We start from the raw sequence: 26,579 nt of genomic DNA on the forward strand, positions 1-26,579 counted from the left end.
ACATTAAAATATCTGATTTCTAAAATGTCATTGCAGATGTAATTGCCTGAACTTACCAAACAACAGCTTAACAACCTGCAGCTCAGTATTGATTTGAAATATCGGATTTAATGAAAGTGATTGCAATATAAAGGGATGAAGAGGAGGTGCATGCTGGCAACTTATGTACACAGCAGAAATAATTGATGCACTGGGAAATCAAGCTCCGTCATTAGCCTGAAGACAAATTAACTTTCTGTCATGGACAATTAGATTTAAAGTTAACTTGTGTCATATTTTGTGCTGAGTAGTCATACTTTTATATTTAAATAACTTTTTCTTTTTTTTTTAAGAATTGTCCCTTGAGAGTGAAATCTAGCTTCAAGCAGTACCACTGTCTCAATTATTCATTATTTAGCTTTTAGCTATAGAGCTCACAACTGTCATTATTTTGTTTCTGTGGGGCTGCATAAAAAGAAAATACACATAATGATTATTGGCTCCCCTGAGCCCACGAGTTAACATCTTCAACTGGCTCCATTCTCACCAAACCGAAGTGGGAAATCCCTCGGTGATCAATGACAAGAGAATGAGTTATTGCGCAGCTCACAGCATTTGACCTTCAGGTTGCAGAGTGAATTATCAATGCATCCGAACGTTTCAGGAAGGTCAATGGGAGAATCCCTTACTGGAGGCTAAAGTCAGTCATTTGAAAATAGAGAGAGAGAAAGAGAGAAAGAATGAGCGAGAAAGAGAGAAGCAGCCTCCTTTTCATGAATAAATTTGTCAGGAGCTGTGGCTCAGAGAGCGCTGCCTGCCGTGAAGGTCATGCAGACTGTCCTGCTTCCATTGCTGGACATTCATTATCGTTATTAACCTCTGAGTTTCTCTTTGCCATTCATCACTGTAGTATTGTTTTAAAGCGTTATGCATCAATCTTGTCTGCCTGCTCATTCGCTCTTTTATGGCTGAACTGACCTTATAAATAACCTCTTGTGGTATTAAAAAGGGTGGCACCGTGATGCAGCGGTTAACCTCACAGCAAGATCCCCTTTTGGTTTGATCCCCTTTACAGCTCGGGCCTTTCTGAGGAATTAGCCTTTTCTTCCAGTGGCTACGTGGGTGTCACCTGGTGCTCCGGCTTCGGTTAAGTTCACCGTCAAATCCAAATTACCTGTAGGTGCGAGTGGTTGTCTCTAGAAGTTGGCCTGGAGAGGAGCTGATGGGCTGGACATTGTTGTCCGTGGCGTACCCCAGCTTGCACCCAGTGTTTGCTTGGATAAGCAAAAAAAAGGATCAGTGTTATCGCTAATGGATGGATAGATGGTGTTAGTAAAATAATAGCATGTTAATTAAAAAAATGCTACTGTATGTAATGTTTTAACATATCTTTGCTGCTTTGGTTGCAGGATTTACAGACGTACAGTATGTATCTAGTTTCGTTTTGTGGATTCACATTATGCTGCTTGTCTTCATGTACTGAGCTGTGTCATTTAATGGAAGAGTGCTGATGGTTTCCTCTGTGAAGGACAATATCATCACCACTGTAGCCTGTAAAAGGATCAGCAGCTGATGAATGATGTCACCCCCCCACACCCACACACACACACACACACACACACACACACACCCTTTCTCTTTCCCTCACTCCCTTGACATCAGTTTCTGCAGTTGATGTGTTGAATACTGTAAATAGATTTATATCCTCATTAATTCGATTTATTACCTCCACCAAGGAAGTGATGTTTTTACCCTCATCTTTTTAGTTGTTGGTTTGTTTGTTTGTTTGATTGTAAGCAAGGTTACACAAAAACTACTGGACGGATCTCCACGAAATTTGAGGATTTAGTATGGATCAGGGAAGAACTCATACAGTTAGTTGTGGATCCAGATCAGAGGCTGGCTCCAGGATTTTTTATTTCACTTTCAACTTACTTTGCAACCTTGGTCAGGTTTAATTACATTTTTCATTTATTTTTTACATTTTCACCAGTTTCCGAGATAATAATTCATTGATCGTGATGAAAAATAATCCTATGTGTTTAGGGGATTGATACCTATGAGTGTGTGAAATTTGGTTGAGCTTGATTGAATTGAAGGGGGCCGATGGGCCCTGCGGTACTGAGGGCCATTCGGTGTAATCATTGTACATATAAACCTTCATATAAATTATCCCGTATTGGAAGGTTTTAACTCCCCATTGTCCCTCTCGTCCTCAGGCATGCACACCAGCATCAGCGAGATCCTGAAGGAGAAGAGCCTGAAGCCGTCTCGCCGCAGCCTGCCCTGCCTGGCCCAGAGTCAGACTCATCCAATCAACCTCAACCACTTCCTGTCTGTGCCTCTGAGCCCGGAGCCCAAACCAGAAGTCGAAGCTCTGAGTCAGAGCATCAGCACTTCCTGCAGCATCCTCCCCCCGCAGACAGGTCAGTCCCCCGAGTGGAGCTAACAGACGTCTGCTGAAACCCATTAATGGATGTGGTGCTTCAGTCCTGAGAGAGCCTCAACACTCATGTATGTTTTTTTTTTTTAAAGTAGAGTTTCATTGCAGGTATTTCTGCAGGGAACGGTACAAAGACCGTAAGTCTAATGCCAGTTAGCAGAATTTCAACCACATAAAATGCTAAAGTTGTATACCTCGATAGATAGACTTTTTTTGTCCCCATAGGGAAATTGGTTTGCAGAAATAATCACAGACCACCTTCCACAATATAACAAAAACCATCAACAGACACACCCAACACAATTGTAACTCAAGTAACTCTAGATTAAAAGAGGTATACACTTGATCCATACCAGCCGAACATCTGTGCATGTTTAAAAACTCCAGCACATGTGGAAAAGAAGGACATTTATCAGATGTTTTTTTATAATTGAGGGAAGCAGTAATGACGTCCAGATGAGCAGTTTAAATGAGGGAGTCTTTTTTCTGGGCTTCAGTAGCATTACCAAACCAACAGAATGTACAGAACGTCCAAACACTTTAAAAAGCATAATAAAGATGTGAGGTGCTTTGGAATGCACAAAGACAGATATCTCAATCCGTTACATCAGCTGACAGCAGCCGACCACGCCAGGCCACAGCAGCCGATCCCCTCCCATGCTTTCAAGCTGCTTGAATCTTCCTGCCACTTCGCAACCCACCTCCACCCCATCACCTCTTTTTCATATTGAACACAGACAGTACTGACCGAATACTGACTGAATCAATGTGTTCTCATTGATGTATTCATCAGCAGTATTCATGTGATCAACTTGAATTTCTTTCTCGAGTTATTGTTTCACTCTCTTTACAATGAACCACATCATGCCTGTGGTGCAAACTATTCATGTTATTTTCTATAACTATATATCTTTCTCTCTAGCTGTGTTTTTATGTTGTGCACAACTGCAACAGTGTTGGTTGCTCCACTGATTTCTGTTAAGTTGGTGACATTTCAGCCTTGTGCACAAAATTGATTGCCCAGATGAGTTTGTGCTGCAGGAGATTTACCAAACAGTGAAACAGTCTGGTGCACTTCCAGCGTGAGCGAGAAAGTGTGGGAAAAATGCTGTTGCAAGGAAAACAACACATCACTGTATGGACTGGTAAAATGAAAATGTCAGTTGAGGAGGAAAATCATTTAGTATTCTTCATTCAGAGGACAAAAGATAGTGAGGGGTATTATTTGTGTCACGGCACAAGCAGTAGCACGTGCAGCACTTTTCAGCATGATGCTGTTTTTCCTGACCTCGAAATGCTCTGTGCTCGACCCTGTTAGTATTTGGGTGACGAGTGCAGTGGGAAAAAGCTGGAGGTGAGATGGGAGGTTCATGCAGATGAGGTGAGATGTTGCTATTTTGGGGAGAACCGACTTTTTTGTTGCGCCGAGAATCGACCTGTTTTCTGTTGGCCCGAGGAGGGAGAGAGAGAGAATATGAGCAGAGTAGAGAGGTTGAGAGACAAGAACCCGATCCCTTACTAGCTTCCCACCTGTGAACACTGACATATATTTAGACTGGGATCAAGGTGGATGTGACACATGTTGATGTTTAACTGTTGTTGCACTAATTTATTGATTATTTTACTGAAGCTTACAACTGAGTCAGTTCCACAAAAGAACATACTGAAGGTATGGCATCAAGGCTCAGACTCCATCTCCTCCCCAGGTATGATTACATTAGTGTAAAGGGGACTGATGAGCAAACATGTTCATGGAGCCCTTAGCTGGATATGCTGAGGTGGTGGAGGGGCTGTGGTCTGTACTGTAGCGCAACCTCACACTTAAAAAGTAACCTATTGATTCTCCTTTCTTTTTGTCTTTTTTTTCTCAATCCTGTCATTTCTTATTTTGTATTATTATTTAGTGTGGTTATTTCTTTATAGTTTATGTTAATGTGTGTGGAAATCCACCATGATCCAGATCAGACTTTTCTTTGAGTCATTTTTCAGCACGGTTTACCCTTTTATCTCCAAATCCGTATAGTGTTGGTTTCTAAGAAATGCATCATTATCCTTGATAGACTCAGCTGTTTTCCTTTATTTTGTCCCATTGATCTGTTAAACTGCATCAATGTGTTGATCCCAAGCTGACGAACACGTTTCAAATAACTTTTATTCAGCTCAGATCTCATTTCAATCCTTGCAGTCAGACTAGATATCGACTTGAGCAACAACAAAAGAATGAATGCAGGTAGGGCAGGTAGTATTGTGTCATTGATCGTGCTGTGTCTGTGTGCAGCAGAGGATGGCAAGGATCGTTATACAGAGGAGACAGAGGTGACTACGTGTGAAACGAGAGCGGACCAGTCCTTTCTGCTGCAGAAGCCCTCCATTCGTGCTAAGTTAGAGGCCCGTACGGATTCACTAAAGGTACCACACTCCCAGTGATCCACAGTTAATACACAGTTTGAATCTCCATAGTGTCGGACTGTTTTTATTTTATCGTAACACCCCGAGAATCTTCAAGCATCAGCCTTTCTGTGTTTTTGACAAATTTGCATCTTATATTCAGAGGTAAATCACTGTTGCCACAGGGAAAGAAAGCTGTTCATTCCTCTGGACTCTTTTTCCGAGATGGGAAAAAACGTATCGACTACATCCTGGTTTACAAGAAGTCCAGTCCACAGGTGGAGAAAAGGTGCACGTTCGAGAAGAATTTACGTGCTGAGGGCCTGATGTTGGAGAAAGAGGTACGAATATGTGTTAGATATTTTTCTTTCTCTCATCTACTTTGCTTTACGTACTGTTTGTATATTGTTTTTGTGCTTTCCATGTACTATGTGCCTTTGCTTGTGTCTGTGCATGAAATTTGTGTCTTTACACAAACGTCTATTTGTTTGATTTTTACAACCAACATTCCAAGGACTGCAGAGGACATCAAGCCTGTTTGGCTAAATCTGGCAGATTTTAGAAACGTGTGTGACTAAAAATACTCGATCTCTCACCTTATCTCTGATTTCTCTGTATTTCTCTTTAACTTTAAAGCCGTCGCTGACGAACAACGACATCATGTTTGTGAAGGTCCACGCTCCTTGGGACTCACTTTGCAAATATGCAGAGCAGATGAACATCAGAATGCCTTTCAGGTAACTAGAGAATGACAGATTGAATCTAGAAAAGTGAAGGCCACTTTATTTCAGTGTCTCTCTAACTCATCTTTTATTTTCTTTAAGGAGAAAATGTTACTTCAAAGACCGGAAGGGCAAAGCATTGGGCAGGTGAGTAGATTTAAGATTCAAGGCTATACGATTATTTTACTCTGTTACCGTCTGGAGGCAGAAAGGTGCTTCAGAGTTTTTGACCACATTCATGAACGGCACAGCTGCAAGGCTTCAGCTGTGGACGTTGTTTTTAATAATGAAGCTCTGAGTCACTTCATTGAATAACAAAGACAGAGAAAGTGTCAAGCCATCATTGTGCATGGTTACCCACCCACTTACTTTTAATGAGTCTTCAGCCTGTGTGTAAATAAACAGTATTTACAAAGTCTGGGGTCAGAATTTTAAATTGGAAAATCAACCCCTGTCTAGAGTGTGGTTAAGAAAGAATAATTAAACCTGTGGCAAAAGAAGGTTTCTGAAAAATGCAGTTCTTCATTGTGCATACATTTTAAAAAGCAATTTTAGATTTGTTAATACAAGAACTTTCTTTATTTAAACTTTCCAACATTTTCAAAACGCACAGCATCCACCTCTGACAGAGCTTTTCTATTAAATACTAATTTTCAGGGAAATAAATGGAGCTGCATCGGCTTATTTGCATACTATTTTTAGAGCGATGCAGTCGCGCTTTGATGCCTCGTCCAAGCTCTGCACAGGACACCAGATTTCCATCTCTTCATCTCACTGGAAATCAGAAAGAAACAGCCCAATAAGGAAATTAAAAGCAGCATATTTAGTCTCTATAGACTCATATCTTTCATGTTCTGCATATACATTTTAATTCTATAAAGTTTGTATACACTCTAATGGTTTAATGGCTCTAAAAAGCCTAGTTTATCAAGTTAGATATTAACATGACTTCTTAAACATTTTGGATATTTTCCATGAGAAATATCTGTATTTTTGCTTTGCTTGTGCTTTCTTATATGTTTGAAGTAGGCAGGGAAAAGGTGATGTCATGTATTTCCATGCACCAAACTTTTTATCGACCACTTAATGCGCTTTACAGTACAAGTTGCATTCACACATGCATACATTCATACGCCCTATAAAAAACATTGTTTCCATTACACCATTCATACACTGTTGGCACAGCTATGCAGGGGCAATTTGATGTTTGATATCTTGCTCAGTGGGAACAAATCTGGTTCCTCTAGTGCGCTCATCCACACAATTGGTCGCAACTAATGTCTACAAACAGATTCTGTATGTGAATATGTCGAATCTGTAGGCAAGGGACAAGATTTTGGGGACAGAAGATTTCTGGTGTTCCAGTTTGACCAATCACATTTCTCCACGCATTTAGCCAGAATGTTCTCGGAACCTATAACAAGTTAAAAGTTTTTCTATTTGTGTTTTGTGTGGAGAAACATTCCACCCCTGTGATAAAACAATTGACGTTTAAGTGTAAGCTTTGAATCAGCCTTTGTACAGCTCTGAGTATGCAACAGTCAGTGAAGTGTGATATTAGTGGTGTTGAGTTTCTGCAGGTGTTTTATCCATTAAATTGCAAACATGGTGTGACTGCAGTTGTTTCCATCCTCTGGCTGCATTTTGAACAGAACCTATTGAGCTATACAGAGCTTAGTCAGCCAGGATTACTGCACCCTGACAAATTAACTGCAATAAATGTGCCTGTTTCAGTGTTTTATGATACTTCACCGTAGATATTATAATGTGTTAATAAACTATAGCAAATACATCCTGGATGAACAACACAAGACCTTGTAATGGGAAATTATTACATATCATGACACAACAAGCAATTATCAATTCTGGATGTTTAATTCAAACCGTCTGCGGACGGTTTACAAAGGTCAAGTCACGACAACAGACTTGACCTCAATGGCACAGAGCTCAAACATCACGGTGACAGATGTGAGGGCAATGGCAATGAGCTCTCAAAAGTACACTCCATTTATACAATCAGATTCCTCCTCTCCACAGTAAAATACATTTGTCCAATCAGCTTCTCTCCATGTCGTTACAGGAAGACCAGACATTGGTCTCTGGCGGTCTCTTTGAAGTTTGAACAAGATGCTAAACGCATCTTGTTCCAGACCCTTTGAGTTTCTCAGAGATCTCCTGTCTCTGCAGGTCACACCTATTAGCCTTTGAAGCTCCCTGCTGCAGAAGACTTAATTGGCCCCTGTTGAGAAACCTTTTGTTCACACTAGACTGAGAAGGCCACGTCTTAAGGCCTTCAAGAGCATTATGCATAGTGTTAACTTGAGCTAAACTCTGACTATGAGTCTTAAACACAGAAATACATCTTTCAGTAAACTTCTTTCTATATAAATGTAATCTGTTCCATTTGAACATGTCTAAATACAAAATTCCCATCACAATTCCTCCCTTTTTATCCATCTGGGATCAACATCTTTATAACATCTCATCATTTAGATTGGGAATTTTCCAGGATATGTGAATTTCAAAAATTGATCTTAATTAAAGAAGTAACACTAGTCTTAGCGCAAAAACAATACAACAGAGTTACACAATTGAAAATGATCAGTTTCTACAAACTTCAATAACGTATTTTACAATTATTAAAATGATGTGCATCATATTATCAAAATGTTCACTGTATTGGTGCCACACTTCGTCCTGATCGTGTGTCGAACACCTCCTTGTTGAAGAACATCTTGTTTCAGAGACATCTTGTATGCTCTGACTTTGATGATCAGAAATTTGATGTTGTTCCTGCCAAGCATTCGTGAGCAGGGAAACCATCTCTTTTCCCTTGAATGCTTCTCAGTCGTATAATCATGTGTTGCTGATCTCCTGTTGGTGCGGTTGTGTTCAGCGTGTAGCTCTTCAAATGTGTTGAATCTTCTCGCAACACCTAAAAATGAAGACTGAAGCTCACACACTGGCACAAAGCACTTCCCGTCCTGTAGATCCACCCCTGGCTCTGGAAATCCTCCTGCGTTGGCCCTCATCTCCAGGTTGACCTCTGCGACCTTCCTGTCATCTGTGTTGAGAGGCATTTGGCTTGCACTCGTTCCATCGACGTCGTCTTCTTCTTCCATCCGCACGTCCTTAAGCACAATCCAGTCTCCTGGTTTCAGGTCACGCAGTCCTCTCTCCATGGATTTAGATAGAATCTCCTCGTCTGCCTGTGGATTTTAAAGAGTACAGGAAACAGTTTAAAACAATATCTACCAGAAAAACCTGTGTTTTTCAATGTGTTTGTTATGTTTGTTTTTTACTTCCTTCTCTCTCCACTATCCCATCCCTGGCGGGATGTGGCATGATGTTGCCTTGTGTTGATACTCATACTCAAATCTTCCATCATGGAATGAGTTCTCCGAACAGTATCTGTTTCACCGCTGGAGAATCCTGTTTAGATGTTTGGGAAACACTTCTGCTTGCATAGAAATCATGTCATAAAACAAAACAGTATTTATTTATTTCCCTAACCTACTTTATTTAACTTAATCTTTATTAAACCTCTCTATAAATGATTAAACCGTTTGTTTTGAGGTGGATGTCAATCTTGTAGAATCTGGATGTCTCTATTTTATTTGTAACTCAAATTACATAACTCCGTTAAAAACGTTTTATTGAATATTATTTAGAGTGTTTCTTGTGTACACCCAATAACCCAATTCATCTATATCCAGCATATGTTACTCCTCTCTCTTGACACACTGACTCCAGTCATGTGTCAATCCAACCTAATTGAGAAAACATACACAGGTTTAAACAAAAATCATCCATATGTCCCACAACAAAAGTCCATCGACCACCAAACAAAACACAGTCTATCAAGACTACTTAATTCCTAAACTAATAAACCCAAATCTGCATTCTAAAAAAAATTTAGTTTGATGTAGTCTTGCTAACCGCTCCTGTAACCCACATTAAATGTCAGTGTTAAGAATCATTCAAATGCCTTCCATGTCCTCTACAGACTGCATACTGTTTGCAACCAGTAACACAGTCAAGGCAAGACAATGGTGTGAAGTCAATCTCATGAATGTCTTCTTCAGCCCAAATCACATGCAGAACCCCCATGCAAACAAGCTATCAGTGTAAATCTTGACACTCTCGCCACTAGCATATTTGCATCTCTTTGGTCCATGCATGTAATGATGGGGACGGTTTTCCTTTGTTTCAAACAGAGTCGTAAAACCCCTCTGTCATTCGTTATCACACTGTGATGCTGAAAACCTGTCATCAAACACTTCAGTTTCACAGTAATCAGCTGTTAACCATTTAAATCTTAATTTGTTCTACTGATATAGTTTAGAATTTCCTAGTTAAAAACTTTCTATTTGTAAATAGTAATGTCTATCATCCAAAACAATACTGTATCATAGCTGAACCTCCTAGCTGTTGAAAAGTTAATGTTATTTTCTCAAGCAAATATCATTGTTACAGCATATGACACTAGTAAAGTCTTATTTCAAAGTATCACACATATCACATTATTCTGTTCTCTCAGAAAATCGTTTGCGATTAACTTTAAACCTTCCTTTTTAAAATCTTTTCATTTGATTAAATGTATTTTCTTTTCTTATAGCCAATGTATCTATCAAAAACTACTGAGACAACACCGTATTTACTATTCTAAATGCAACCAAACTTATTTTATCCTTAATTTACTTACTATATAACCTTTTAAACTAAATTTGTCTGACCAAGTGTTTAGATAAATCTAAGTAAATACCATTTGTGCTCTAATTTGATCTCTCCCCTTGCTCTTTGCAAGAGGATGTTAATTTAGAGGTGAGAAATTTGTCTCGGATCATCCATTGATACGCTTGTGTCAGATCCCCCTTTCTCGTTTAAATAAATGCAGATGTTATTCAACTCTGTCTTCCACTACTGCCCTGCTGTTTTAAAATTTAGCATACTATTCTATCTTCCCCCTAAATTTTACCCAGCAGTAAAGTGACAACAGAGATAAATGTTTGTCTTGCATTTAGCCTCTAACCACATTATTAAACCCCAATGATAAAAATGGATCTATCTACAACTTTTGCATATGTTTTTCTATCATTATGAGCTATATAACATTCATTCTAAGAGTAATATCACACTATTCACACATATTTACTGGTGCTTTTAGTTCCTGAACCTAAAAATAGATTTAATTTGTGTGTTTTTAGCAATTAGTTTTATTGATTTCTACTTTAACTATAATAATGTTAACCATATGCTTTATGTGCAACATTAATTCACATGGTGTCTGCAGCTGTGTTCTTACGATATTGAAGTTTTGTTGAACTTCTCTCTCTCCATCATGGTCTGCTCTTGATGGCATTTTCTACTGTTCCCAGCTCAACTGCTGGTCAGTAACACTGTTGTGTGGATTCTCAGGGCAATCTCTTGCCCAGTGTCCTGCTTCAGCGCATATGAAACAAGTCCCATCTCTCCCACGTCCTCTCTCTCTCCCGCGTCCGCGGGCTTGGCTTTTCCAAGCTTTTGGCTGTGCAGCTTTCAGCGTCCCTGTAAAATTAGCACATCTTCCACATGCAAAATGGTGGAAACTGAAAGCCTGCTCACCTTCACCTCCACAACAAAGCTGAATTCTGGAAGTGTCGATTGGGACGTTTGAGGCCGACGCCTGCTCTGTCTGCAACGATCTCCCTCTCAGTGGAAATGTATCCAGATCAGAACCTATTTGGAGAGACTGATACCTGGAGATTATTTCGGTTACAGCATCCTGTATTCTGTCTCTTATGTTGACTTCAGTCAACCAACACTCAAATGCTCTCCAGTCTGGCACAAATAGCTCCACATCTCTCCCTGTGTCTTGTTCCTCTTTGCTTCGTTCTTGTTCCACGAGCAATTTGATCTTAAGCTGCTTCAACTGATTTAAAGTTATGTTCCCTGTGTTTGGAAAATCATAGTTTTTTACCCACAAGCCAAACTGTGTAACACTATAATGACCATACTTCAGAACTATATCTTGAACTGTAGGAGAAGAAATCTGTGGTAAATTCATCTCTGTAATGGTTGTTTATCAATTTAAACTCTGATTTATTCAGTAGAATACGAATCTTTTGGGAATTTAAGTTCTGCTGATATGGAAAAGACCCTAATGTTTCAGAATTAATTTCTAAAGCCAATTATTTTCCTATTTCTTAAAAAACGTCTATTTTCAAATTCGTTTTAAGATTGATCTGAATCGTTTTCTTTTTCTTTTGATATAAGCCTTTAAAACTTACACATATATCCCAAATATGATTGAAATTATACTCACCTTATTCCAGTGTTGAGAATTCCAAGAAATCCTCTCTCACTCACTCCTCTCTTTTTCTTTTTCAGCTGTACTTCTCAGATTAGTCTCATCAAATCATGCATGTAACTTGTATCAAATCATCAACATTTGTGTAACTTTTATAGTAACCTTTCACCTTCAACCAATCTTAAAGAAAACACTTTTTAAAAGACAATGAGAAAAACCCCTTCAGTTATAATATTGCCACTGTAATCACCTCTTGTAATTACTAAGTTTTGGACTCCTTAAAACACTTCTATCCCCTGCATGAATCAGGTTGCCTCAGAGAAAAACTTATTTCACATTTCTCTTAACCAAAACCCACACAGGTATGAAGTGTCAGGAATTTATCAAATTTTCAAAAGACTGTCATGCTGAGCTGTCCAGACCTGGCCACGGTCCTTCTGTCACAGCTTTTTCCTCTATTTCAAAATAATAATACTATTATATATTTATATTCTACTCTTCTGCTAGTTTACAATAACTATGAGCATGCCGCAGCGCCCAATATTAAAGTAATTTAGCATTAAACTCTTTCGCTAAACCCTGTTTAACATTTTGATCTTTTTTCGAAAAGAATCTTAACCTATTAAGCTTAGTGAATCCTACACCGGTCTCTAAGACCTTAGCCATGCATACACGTCTGTAACTCACTTCCCTGAATGAGTGAATTTCTTTGGACCTTTTTCCTTAAAAGATCTAAAAACAAGAATTATACTTTACCAGAATGAAACTGCTTGCCTGTCCCAGTCGGTTCTTTAGCCCACCTCAGTGAGCACTCCGGATTCTCAGAACATCAGGCCCACTGAAATAATAAAGGTTTAGTTCCAAACGTACTGCCCCGGCGCAATTACCTACCCTCAGCACCGAGAGCCAGAGTCGCTCACGTGGATGTCACTGCCAACAACAGCCAAATGTAATGGGAAATTATTACATATCATGACACAACAAGCAATTATCAATTCTGGATGTTTAATTCAAACCGTCTGCGGACGGTTTACAAAGGTCAAGTCACGACAACAGACTTGACCTCAATGGCACAGAGCTCAAACATCACGGTGACAGATGTGAGGGCAATGGCAATGAGCTCTCAAAAGTACACTCCATTTATACAATCAGATTCCTCCTCTCCACAGTAAAATACATTTGTCCAATCAGCTTCTCTCCATGTCGTTACAGGAAGACCAGACATTGGTCTCTGGCGGTCTCTTTGAAGTTTGAACAAGATGCTAAACGCATCTTGTTCCAGACCCTTTGAGTTTCTCAGAGATCTCCTGTCTCTGCAGGTCACACCTATTAGCCTTTGAAGCTCCCTGCTGCAGAAGACTTAATTGGCCCCTGTTGAGAAACCTTTTGTTCACACTAGACTGAGAAGGCCACGTCTTAAGGCCTTCAAGAGCATTATGCATAGTGTTAACTTGAGCTAAACTCTGACTATGAGTCTTAAACACAGAAATACATCTTTCAGTAAACTTCTTTCTATATAAATGTAATCTGTTCCATTTGAACATGTCTAAATACAAAATTCCCATCACAACCTCAAAGATTAATATGTAATTTCACATTTGCATACGATGTATACAATATATATTAATAGTTTTGTTCGCAGGACACATACACACCTACACACAAAGCAGACAATACGACACACAACAATCCCTCGCCCACCTGTCCAACCGAGAACAAAGCACCACTTTCATATTTCGTATTAGAGTGATCTTCAGAACCATTCTGTTTTCCTCAGAGCTCCTGCCGCTCTTTCACCATAAGCTGCTGTTTTCGAATTGAAAATCTCCCCAAGTAGTAAACGGGCGTCATGCGTTTACTAATGGTCTGTCACTAAGTCGTGTCCCTGTGTAGGCAAAACAAATTGCCGGTGTGCAAGTGGTGATAGCTTGCTGGATATCATTACTTTCTGTACAGAACCTGTCCTCATCACAACAACATTCATAAAACCTATGATTTCCCTCTAAGAATTAGCATTTATATTCATTAAATCTATATCAGAGCTGCAGCCTCACAAATTAGTCTAATACGTCTCGGGCAGATCTGCAGAAGCACCAAGCAGATACACAGCCCATTGATCTTCAGACACAGGAGCCGCGTAGCTCCTGGGGTGTAAGTGACAGTCTGTCGCTTGGTCCAACACGGTGGTTCAGACTGAAGTATCTGAAGAAGTATCAGTTAGCCAGTCGGCTGTTATTTCGTTGCACTGTTTGTATTGGTCACACGTTATTGATCAAAATTTGTATTGACGTTAGCTGCATTAAGTTTAGTTAAGAGATCCCTCTGGGCCGAATTAAGCTACATACTGTACCTTTAACTTTTCATGTAGCACCATCATCAGATTACATTCAGTTTAAGCACCACCTTGGTTTATACCTTTAAAATGTGTTGTAGCGCACCCCCAACCTCCCCAGCTTTACTTTATGTTCAGTGTTAATTAGCAAATGTTTGCATGCTGACGCAAGGGGTGATGTTCACATGGTAAACATTGTGCCTTCTAAGCATCAGTATGTTTGCATCATGAGCTTGTTAGCATGCTGATCAGTTAGCTCAAACTCTGCTGTGCTTTAAAACAGCCCAGCTGAGCTGCTAGCATGGCTTCCTTCTATTTATTTCTACTTTTACAATTTTTGAAATCTTCGATCAGTCTTCATCTGGTCCTTAAATCATTAAATGAAAGACTAGAATTATCCCTTGACTTGGATTCAGCGAACTGTGAGGATCTGCCTCTCACAGGATCATGAGTCACAAAGTGAAAATAAAAAGCGTTCGCATGTGTCTGTGTAAACACGTCTTCAGTGAGGATGAGGTGGTGCGAGTTTGTCATGGTTGCATTATGGGAAAAGGTTATAGGAGCCACTGATCAAAGAAAACAATCTTCATTTTAATCCGAGCCGTTAATCCTGTTTCCCTGCGCGCCCGTGCAGCAGGTTCCATCGGAGATGTCGTCAGATAAAAAGCTGGCTTCCCAGAAATCCCATGAAGCTGGACAAAGAGGCCTTGCCTGACCTGGAGGAGACCGACTGCTACACAGCCCCGTTCAGCAGAGCACGCATGCATCAGTGAGTCGGACATGCACCTGCTCAGTCGTACATGCACGCCACCACGCTCATGATCAAAGTGTCATATAGAAGCAGTGTCTGTTGTGTTGGTTTGATCCTCATCCTGCTCCGTGTCCCCAGCTTCTCTCTCATCTCGCACATTCATCCATGTCTCTGAACTCTTTATATAGAATCTGGAAACAAGGGGATGACATTTCCTGCCGTGACGTCTTGTATGTTTGAAAGCTTTCAGCATGAACTCAGTGGCCGGAAGGAAAAGAAGACGTTAATCATGAATTAAATATTAAGATATAGCAGCTGATGTCCTTAAAAGCCTTACGTTTCTCCTCTGTTCCCTCTTGAACTTTTCTTTCAAAGCTTCTGTTTGATGAAAGAAATTCTCAAATCTCATTAGTTAGCAAACCATTTCCGTTCTTCCTTTACTTGGTAAATAATGATGCGGGAGGGAACATAAACTTTACAGCACATATTGACTTTTAATGATCCCATCAGCGCTGGCTCAGCTTTCATTAAGAGCCCTGACTGGAGGATAGTGATATATTGTTACTTGATGAACTGCTCAAATAATGTCCTATTATTATCTTCTCCAGCTTCACGATCAACAACAGAGGAACCTTCTTCTCCAACTCCACCAGAGGCAGAATCGTCCATCATGTCCTGCAACGCACCAAGTACGAGGAGGAGAAATTAAAGATGGGTAGGGCTCCACACTTCTACAAGATTTCTATATTTCTATATAATATTGTACATAAAATACCCATTATGGTTATGTATTTATTTGTTTTATATAAAAAGGACTGTGTATATTAATAACATTTCATTTAGGGCCATTTTTTACCCCATATTTCAGGAGAAATGTTTTTATTTTCATTCCTATTGATTTTGCAGATTTATTAGTATGATCTAGTGAATCTAAATATTGTTTTTCGAGAACAGAGAGCTGTAGGGGCTGAAAAACATGTTATGTAGAATTTACAAAATTTCACGTCAAGTGGTTTCACAAAATAAATGTATGTAAATCAAGTTAGTGTAATGTTATTATACATTTAAACGTTGATTGATGTTATCATTTTCAGTCTTAAAATATATTTTAAACATATATGTCGGGTTCAATAACACGTTAAAATCAATCAAATAAGCCGGAATGAAACATATAACATTTACAGGCGGTCGGAATCCATTTCTTTTTGGTATGCACTCGACTGAGTCATTCTGCTTCAGCCGTCATTTCTGTTGTATTTTACTACGTGATAAAATGTTATTGTCTAAAACCACCAGGGGCCTCAGACCTTTAAGATTCTCGTCCTTGTTTGACTTGAGAGCTATGGTGGGGGGGATGCAATACTTCCTTGTTTGCTGTTTTGCTGTGGGATGATTAAACTGTGGGCTGTTGTTATCGTCTAACTTGTGGCTGATCCCTCCTCTCCTTCTGGCTGTTTTCTTTTCGGTATTGGCAGACACTACAATGTCCATCGACACCCACCGTACAGTCCTGTCTGACTGCCAATGTGATTTGCTGACTAAAGTTTGGACTTGAAGCGCTGGAAATTGATTCCACATTAATATTTTAATACTGTTGACCACTTTCCAACAAATAAGATCAGCTTTCCCACAAGAGCAAAAATCCTCCACAAATCTCTGCCCTGTTCCTGCTCTCATTATCTACAGTTTCCGAAACAGGATGACAATGTAGAAATGACAGTTCATTCATTACTGCTTCATATCGACAGTAATTCAGTTAGTTTACCGTGATTCAGATGATATTTCACAACCTGTGCCAACATTGGTTAGGATAAGAAGTGGTTAAGTTTCATTAAAAAATGACGAGGGTTGTTTTGCATTGCTTGCAGAGATGTGAAACTCTAACCTGGTTAGTGTTTTAAGCCTCTAATGTGCTTGTCTAATGCAGCTTGTCAGTTGCATAATGGAGTAAATTGTTATGACTGTGGAAGAGTGGATTTAAATGAACCTCTCACTCGACCCACCTCTCAGTGACGGCTGCTACTGAATTGTTAATGCGGTGTCCTTTTGCTATTCTATCTCTTATTTGTGCATACTTTGACTTGACACGCTTCATTATTTATGTAGGTATCAACCGGTTATTGGGCAACAACACCTACGAGGCTGCATTTCCTCCTCATGAGGTAAGGAAGCTTTGTTACATTTTTTCCACAGAGATATGCATATTATCAAACTGTACTTTTACTGCTGTAATGTAGATTTTCTTTTAAGCACTTTGTCTCATCAGGGTGGTTACAAGAGCCAACATCCAATAAAGACACACGGAGCCCAGAACCACAGGCATCTTCTGTACGAGCGCTGGGCCCGCTGGGGCATGTGGTATAAATACCAGCCTCTTGACCTCATCAGGTAATCAGCTCTTTGAGCAGACGACACCGCATGGCCAGCTGTGTCTGGACATTCACCTGAGCTCCAGTGTCCTGTCCTCTCCCGTCTCTGCTCAGAGTCAGGATGTGGCGCTGAAACAGAACAAAACTAACCCTGTTGTTTCTCTTGATGCAGACACTGCATGAGTATTAGGTTATCCCAGTTTCTTTAAGACTGAAGGCTTGTTTGTGTTGGAGGTGTTTTAACAAGTTGAGATGAGCCTACTTTAGAAGATCAATACCACTCCAGAGTGAACTGGATCTTGGAGGTGATGAATTTAGCTAAGAATAAAGTCTGGAAGTGGGGGAATCAGTAACACTTCATGAGTAATTCTTACATTTTGTTTTTTGCTACAAAACATTTGATTTGCTTTGGACAGAGCAATTCCGCCTGCTTCACCATACTTCCAGTCCTGCTGAATTTGCATTAGTGAAGCACAGGGAGTCGTGTCAATCTGTTATTATTATTAAAATATTGAGGTCATGTGTATGTGAATGTAATCATCATCATCTTCTTTTAGGGTTGTGGTAGCCTGTATGATGATGTATAACATGAGATAACAGTAGGTCAAAGATTTGGTCATACTGTATTCACCATGATATTTATCTGTTCTTTAGATAATGTAGCAAATGAACAAGCAGAACTTCTTAATGCAAATATTATATTTACATTAGTATTCATGAGGTCCCTCGGTTTTTCAGGTATTTAATGGACTCGATTAGAAAGAAGCTATCCCATCCAATACTCAGTTCGTTTTTTGGGGGAAATTCATGTCATAGTAAAGGAAAATACAATGACATAAAATGATTAGCCACAACATAAAAGCCAACTTCTTTATATTGTGTAGGTCCCCCAGTGTGGCAGGTTGCATTGAGAGTACATCTCATCAGGGAGCGTGTTAATGGATGTACTTAGTCTGAATTTTTTTTAGGTAGATGGTAAGTGTCAATGTAGAATTCACATGAGGGCCAATCCCCAAGGTTTCCCAGCAGAACATTGCCTGGAGCATCACACTACTGCCTCTGCAGGTTCGCCTCCTTCCCATAGTGCTGCCTGTAAATGCTGCACACACACATGGCTGTCCACGTGAAATAAATGATTTACCAGATCGAGCGGCCTTCTACCAAAGCTCCATGGTCCAGTTCTGACGCTGAAGTTCTCAGTGTGGACACTGCGACTTCTCTGCAGCCACACAGCTCCGTATGCTGCAAGCTGTGATCCTCTGTGTGTTCTGACAGCTTTCTATCAAAGTTCTCAGCAATTTGTGCTGCAGATCACACGGGTCAGCTTTTCCTCTACCACTTGCATAAATGAGCCTTGGGTGCCCACGACAGTGTCACAGGTTCACCAGTTGCATACCAGGAATAACCTGCCAGTCTTTGACCCTCAATCCATCACATGTCAGAGCGACCCAGATTCTTATGTTTCTCCTGCTTCCAGCCCATCATCCTCAAAAACAGACTTTTCACTTGATGCACCATGAACAGGAGCTATTGTAAAAAAGATAATCTATGTTGTTTTCTGCACCTGTCAGTGGTTTTAGTGTTGTCGCTGTTCAGGGTTTGTCATGATAAACGTTTTAATCCTTGAAAACCTGCTGCGTGTAATGTCTTATCATATTTACACATTTAAAGAGACTTAGAGAAATATACTTTTTTTTTATAGAAATGCACTTGCTTACATATTTGTGTGTTTCCTGGTGCAGTTAATTGCTGAAGCATTGTCTTGCTCAAGGGCACCTTAACAGTTGTGGTTAAGGAATTAGTAATTGATTCATTCTCCACCACTGCATTGTACTGTGTGACTTCTGACTCCAGCAGCCTGACCATCCATTAGGCCACCGCGACCCCCTCACAGTTCTCTATCTACACCCACAACTGCAGTCATAAAGAACATGCTCCGCTTTAACTAACAGATCTTTGACCCTTTCTCTCTCCCTCAGACGTTACTTTGGAGAGAAAATCGGCCTTTACTTTGCGTGGTTGGGCTGGTACACCGGCATGTTGATCCCTGCCGCCCTGGTTGGCGTTTTTGTCTTCCTCTACGGCCTCTTCACCATGGACTCTAGTCAAGTCAGGTCGGTTCACACAACTGGTACCGTCCATTTATTTATTGTAATTTGTTGAGTTGACTTGTTGAGTTTGGATTGTTGTTGTCTTTTCCTGAGGCTCTGTTCATTGTCTCACCAGTAAAGAAATATGTGAAGGCAACACTACCATCATGTGTCCCATGTGTGAGGAGAACTGTGGCCCGTGGACACTTAGTGACAGCTGCGTCTACGCAAAGGTCTGTGCACTCCTGATATTCATTACAGTATCTCAGCATGTTGGCGTTCCTCAACCTCTTCTGGCTTGTTTACAATTTGAATTTTTAAAGAAATTTACCCACCAAGTGTTAACAAGTTGCATATCTATCAGTCATGAGAGTGCTATCAATCTTCTCATCCAGCTCTTAGACTGAAAGCAGATAATCATGTTTTCCATTGGCAACTATTAATATAAACCCCTAACCCCTAACCCTAACCCCTGGAGTAAACTCGCAAAACTTCTGAAACTGAAAGATATCAACTTAATTCCAAACAAATTTTGGTGAATGAATACATTTCTGGAAGCATTCCTCCTGTTTTCAGAGCAGCCCCTCATGTCCTTGTGTTTGTAGGTGACCCATTTGTTTGACAATGGCGGCACTGTGTTCTTTGCCATCTTCATGGCTATTTGGGGTAAGTGGAGGCTGCTTTTTTTTTTCTCAATCTTCCTATTTTTTAAAGATCTCTTGTTGTATTACACCGGCTGTGCTCTGTGCTTTATACAAACCCTCCTGGAATTCAAAATCTATTAATACTATTGTGTGTCAGTGCTCGTGCTTCCACTCTCCACTCAACTCCTCCAAACACATTAAGCTTTTGCACAGAGAATTCGATATATAAACACTCAGCAGTTCACACACAGGAGACGTTCATTCTCTATTACATCTGTCAGCCGATAAGTCACGGTCAGGATTTCTCTGACTGAAGCTCTGTGCTTACACTACCAGAGCAGTCCTGATGTAATTAGTCGCATAATTAAACATCTCACCAGAGGGAGACAGTATCACTCAGAGGTTGGGGCTGTACAACTGCCCTATGATACCCGCATATTGCAGCTATAGGTATAATATCCTTGAGATGTAGAGTTTGAGCGTTAGTGTGCAGCATCTGGCTCAGATCCATCACTCTGCCATGGTAAACGGTAAATAATCACCTGCACCCAGAGGGAACACTTTGCACATTGTGTTCTGTGTCTGGGGCTAAACGAAGGCCGAGCAGAGCCAGAGAGCCGAAGGAGCTCCGAGCAGCTGAGGTCTGCAGCTCTCAATCCTGCATGAAAGCTTTGGGCGATGTGGACCAAAGAAGCAGCGCTGCACTACAGAGTGAGTGCACTCTAGGTCTAGTGTGTGTGTGTGTGTCGCAGGCCAACTACTGTTTGGCGGTTACAGTAACTACACCAACTGTTTGGATGTGTGTGTGTTGTGTGGAAGACAGAGATGAAAAATTGCTTCGCCCAAGGGACCAGATGTAGGCATCTGAAAGGGCGGCTTTTCTTTTTTTTGCTTTAAACAAAAGTGGGTCGAGCTATATAAAACTTCAACACAGCAGTAGAAGTTGTTCTGATCGAGGTTCCTCCGGTCCATCCTGGGGGTTTTTGAGGCCACATGTCCTTTCTGTGGCCCAAATTCGACCTAATCACTGGAATCGTTTTACTTCGCTTCAAACATACGAACAGAAAACACATGTTGGCCTGCAATGAATACTTTACGGATGGATATTTTCATCTTTAAATGCCAGAAAATAAGGGGAGGGGGGGCCCCAAAGTGCAGATGCCCAAAGTCATCTCCTTGAATTTATTGTTTTGTCTGAGCATCACCCAAAACTTCAAAATATTACATTTAGAATCAAATATGATTTGAAAAATAGAGTTAGTAGCTAAGAAATGTATATTTCTGTCAATCAACTTATCGATGAATTAATTGTGTTTTAACTGCAGTTATTGTTTGTTAAGATTCAGTTCCCTTTAGAAGTCTGTCCCTTTGCCACAGCATTGCACACATGTTGTGTGTGTGATGAATGGAAGCTGACAAATCGGAGCGGAATCAGCAGTATAGTGTTACAGTGTGCTGTCCATCACAGATCATACATGACTGAAAAGTTCTGCAACATACACTGACCCACTTAAGTGTGGATTCTGAAGTGTGCAGCCTTTTATAAGAGCCTTGTTTTCTTGTGTTACGTGTGTGATGACACAAAATGTATGAGCAGTTTTGGCCGAAAGAGTTTGACAGAACGGAAACAAAGCCTCCAGCCTGTGTTCTGCCCACAGAAGCTTTACTTTTGAAGTCTTTCAAGGTTTTGGGGCGTGAAACTTTGCATAAGTGAAGCCTATTTCCTGCTGCCAGTGATAAGTTTCTATAGGGGGCCTGTGCGTGTCGGTGTAGGATTATTCATTATATCAGGTCTGTGCCTCTGAATCGTTTCCAGGGGGAATTCCCCTCATGATTATCGATCATATTGTGTGTTGCACAATCAAAGATAACCGATGGTGTGATTGATTCCTGATTGATTCCCCCCCTCTACAGCCACGGTATTCCTGGAGTTCTGGAAAAGAAGGAGGGCAGAGCTGACTTACGACTGGGATCTCATTGATTGGGAAGAGGAAGAGGTGCGTCAGCAATATCTTCCAATAGACTCCATATCATATGATTACCTCGCAGTTGTAGGCTGTATTCTTGCCTTGCATCCTCTAAATTTTGAACGCCGCTTACATGATAATAAAGAGGAGAGTTATTGCTGCATCAGGCAGACAGTTCAATAGTTCAACCTGGAATATGTGTTCTTAATCAGGAGGAGCTGCGGCCTCAGTTCGAAGCCAAGTACTCCAGGGTGGAGAGAGTCAACCCCATCTCTGGCAAGCCCGAGCCGTTCCAGCCGTTCTCAGACAAACTCAGCCGGCTGATGGTGTCTGTGTCCGGAATATTCTTCATGGTAAACCCTCTGATCCTTCCATAATCTGCCCTTTTGGGAACTGGGCTTAGAAGGAGCTCACAGTTATATTGTGTGCCACGTTTTTGGAGCAGTATGTGGGTGCTAGCAGTGGTGTAACATCTCCTCCTGCTGGACAAAGGGTGCATTAGAGGAAGCACTGGATTAAGCCATTCTGATCACCTCATTTCTGTTGTCTACTGATCTATATACGAGTTCATCTGAATAGTTAATTGTTGCTTAATCAATAGGTTTTTCTTTTTTTTTACCCATTACTTCATGATAATACAAGATTAATCCTCTCAAGACCAAACTAGAGTGTTCATGTTTTCTGAAGTTAAGTGCTTAATACGGTTTATAAACACATTCATCATCCCTTCTTCTCTGCTTCCTTCAGATTTCCCTGGTTCTGACGGCCGTGTTTGCTGTGGTGGTTTTCCGCCTCATAGTGATGGAGAAGTTTGCCTCCTTCAACTGGAAGTTTGTGAAGAAGAACTGGCAGTTTGCCACCTCCGGCACCGGCGTCTGCATCAACTTCATGATCATCATGTCTCTCAACGTGGTGGGTGTCTGGAGAAGCTTCATCTGGCACATGTTTACATATTCTGTCCAGCAAGTATTTTTTTATGAACCATTTATTTAGAACTCTTTGCCAGGAAATGTCACACCCACAGCCAGAAAATCTTTTTTCCTGAGATTCCTGTTCGCTTCTCTTTCTCACGATCCCTTAACGTGCTTCTCAAACCTTTTCCTGTTGATGCTCACGCGTGCTATCCTCTTGTCAGGTGTATGAAAAGGTGGCCTATCTGCTGACTAATTTAGGTGAGCTATGTGCACACGCTGCCTGCATTTGTGCCTTCATTATCTCTCACTTCCCAGATGGTGGGCAGCCATTTATTGTTTCACAACCCCTATTTTCCCCTCTTCAGAGCATCCGCGGACCGAGTCTGAGTGGGAGAACAGCTTCGCTCTGAAGATGTTCCTCTTCCAGTTTGTAAATCTGAACAGCTCCACATTTTACATCGCCTTCTTTCTTGGAAGGTAGGCCCGGCCTCCATGAAACTACAGTTCCTGTTTACAGTGAATTTAACGAGTGATAGAAAGATGTTGTGCTTCAAACTCCCATGTCATGACATCTGCCAAGACTCCCTCCCTTCCCCTCCTCACTCTCTATACTTATTTTTGAACATTTACAAAACACTGCCTGGTCCTGAGATGTGAATAAGCTGTGTTTAATCGGACACAGCTCCAGGTGTCTCGTTTTTTTTCTTACTGATGTGAGTTTTCTCTGATTGCATTTTGCACCTAATGTGGCCGATCTCAATCTGTTCAGGTTTGCTGGCAGGCCCGGAAAATACAATAAACTCTTTAATCGATGGAGACTGGAGGAGGTGAGTGCAATTAGGCATTGTCGTAAGTGGGTGATATTTTCTCAGCAGTCACCGGGCAGATTTATTGCCTTCTGTTTCAAGGATATTTTTAGAAAATGTCCAATGATCCATATGAACTATAGTACGGTGTGAACTATTTATCTCCCACATAATTAATGGGATATTCAGTTCAAATGATCTGAAAACATTGGGATGAAGTGTGTATCAGGCTTCACTTTTGACCTCATATTATCAGGCATGAAAATTCTATTAATTTAAATGTATTTTTCTCAGTGTCACCCGAGCGGCTGTTTGATTGATCTGTGCCTGCAAATGGGAGTCATCATGTTCTTCAAACAAATCTGGAACAACTTCATGGAGCTTGGTTATCCGTAAGTGATATGTTATTACAATCATGTGTTCCTGTCTCTAAGACCCATTAGAGCCATATTTAATTCCCAATGCTGAAGCTTGATGATGATTGATTAGCATTTTACACACCATATGTAATTCCTGCATAGTTTTTGTCCGTTTTGCTTATTTACATTGGAAAAGGTTTTATCTCCTTCAGAAACTAATCAAATCATCTTGTAGGGAAAAGGTTCCTAGCGCTCAGTGCATTGTCAGAAATAATTGCTTTGAGTTGACAGTTACTTGCTTGCTACATTCTCAGTTTGCTGCAGAACTGGTGGTCTCGCAGGAAGTTAAAGAAAGGAGGTGGAGGAGGGCAGAATGTAGACAATAAAGCCCAGCTCCCACAGTGGGAAAAAGACTGGAATCTGCAGCCGATGAACACCCATGGACTGGTGGATGAATACCTTGAAATGGGTAAAGCATCACAGATTGTTCCAAGTGTTATTTTTGACTTTGTAAATTGCAGCTATTATTCAATCATTGACATTGTTGTTGCCAGACTTGAGGCAGACATCCTGTGAGGTTTCATCCAAGCTCTTCTTTCCTCTGCAGTTCTCCAGTTTGGCTTCACCACCATCTTTGTAGCAGCATTCCCGCTGGCTCCTCTCCTGGCTCTGCTCAACAACATCATCGAGATTCGTCTTGATGCCTACAAGTTTGTCACTCAGTGGAGGAGACCCATGCCGGCCCGAGCCACTGACATCGGTCGGTGTGATCCCTGACTGCCCTCACACACTCACCTCCTCACTGTCTCTCACGCAGACTCCGTGTTATTTTTAGCTTCTGAGATCCTTTTTTTTCAAGCAGGAAACCACTGTAGGAACCAAAACTGTTCCACCCTATGGAGATGGATATGTTTCCACATCCTGTGTCTGCACTGCCATATGCTGCACCCCCCCCCCCTTACCCACCCCACCCCTCCCCATATGATTACAAACACCCCCCTCCAACAGCCGTGTAACAAATGCTTTGTGTGGCATGTCGCCCTGTAATTAAAGGATCCCTGACATATTTAGGAATTCCTCGGCTGACGTGAATGCATAATGTGTCAGTCTCGGGCTCAAAGAGCAAAGCTTCTTTTGTGGCTTTAAACTGACATTTACAGCGTAGAATAGGCGAAAAGAAGATTTTCCTCCACTCACAGTCGCCTGAATAGACTTTATTTTGAGTCAGGGTCTTTTGGTTATATAACTGTATAAAAATAAATATATACGTTTAAAGAAAACCGTAATGCCATTGAAATAGAAAAAGATTTCACCATTATTAACAAATAGATTATGTGTTTCTTTATGCTGAAAACAATATTGTAAAAGGTTTATTCCCCTCTGTCTTGGCTGCCAGGTATCTGGCATGGGATCCTCGAAGGAATCGGCGTGCTGGCAGTCATCACCAACGCCTTTGTGATCGCCATCACCTCAGACTACATCCCCCGCTTTGTGTACGCCTTCAAATACGGCCCGTGTATGAACAAGGGGCATCACCACGAGGATGAGTAAGCATTTAGAACCAATGCGTAAGCAGCAAATGCATCTGGCCGAGCGGCTTCTGTTCTGTTCTGATGTATTCCCCCTTTGGCTCCCAGGTGTCTGCAAGGCTACATGAACAGCAGCTTGTCTGTGTTCGACATGGGCGAGTTAAAAAACAGCAGCCAGTCCAGGTACTGCAGGTACCGGGACTACAGAGCGCCGCCCTGGAGCCCGGTTCCATACGAGTTCACCCTGCAGTTCTGGCACGTCTTGGCTGCCAGGCTGGCCTTCATCATCGTCTTTGAGGTCTGTCTGCGCTCTTCTCTTCTTTCCTTTTGTATATTTCCCAGCAAGGCAAGCAGTTACAAGTAAATCCCCTAATGTCTCCTCGAGTCTGTGTAACTCCAGAACGTTTTGTAGAGCCATATTGTTTTTATTATTATTAATTTATGTTGCTTTCAGTGTCGAAATAAAGCCCCACAATCCCAATTTAGGTGATTCTTGCTGCTGCGGTAGTCTGAGGAATTTGACTCAAACCCATCGAATAAAACCTTAATTACATTGTGGCTCAGATAATAACATCATCATGTTTCTTCTTGTCTTGAAAAGTTAGCACCAGGGCTCCCCTGACAATTCTGCCCTTTACATTAACTTCTGCAGAAGAAAAACTTATATTGTGTTTTTAGGGCATTGGAAATTATTTATCGCAGTCCACACAGTGTTAACCTTAGCATGCTCATTGAATTATGCATCAAATACTGGCAACTAAAGTAAAGTGTGTTCTGTGGAAGGTAACTCGTAAATGATTGATGCTTCCCTCAGCACCTGGTGTTTGGGATCAAGTCCTTCATAGCGTACCTCATTCCTGACATGCCGAAGGGTCTGTGTGATCGCATGAGGAGGGAGAAGTACCTGATGCAGGAGATGATGTACGAAGCGGAGCTGGAGCACCTGCAGAAGGAGCGGAAGAAGAACGGACGGCGGTATCACCACGAGTGGCCTTAG

The 26,579-nt window shown here is 41.0% G+C and overlaps 1 protein-coding gene across 1 annotated transcript; it reads left to right on the forward strand.

Annotated features, from left to right (window-relative positions):
• Positions 1-2,200: 2,200 nt before the first annotated feature.
• Positions 2,201-26,579, forward strand: ano3 (anoctamin 3). The gene is made up of 24 exons (XM_061077234.1): positions 2,201-2,405; positions 4,701-4,814; positions 4,976-5,151; positions 5,447-5,547; positions 5,635-5,679; positions 14,791-14,922; positions 15,513-15,619; positions 17,011-17,066; positions 17,171-17,292; positions 19,253-19,387; positions 19,500-19,596; positions 19,969-20,029; positions 21,922-22,004; positions 22,187-22,327; positions 22,722-22,886; positions 23,110-23,146; positions 23,254-23,365; positions 23,658-23,715; positions 23,989-24,086; positions 24,368-24,522; positions 24,661-24,813; positions 25,450-25,600; positions 25,691-25,880; positions 26,397-26,579. Exons 1-24 carry the CDS (start codon positions 2,201-2,203, stop codon positions 26,577-26,579), a joined length of 2,877 nt encoding a protein of 958 aa, XP_060933217.1.

Source organism: Limanda limanda, chromosome 8, assembly GCF_963576545.1.
Source record: "Limanda limanda chromosome 8, fLimLim1.1, whole genome shotgun sequence".
NCBI classification, from domain to species: Eukaryota; Metazoa; Chordata; class Actinopteri; order Pleuronectiformes; family Pleuronectidae; genus Limanda; species Limanda limanda.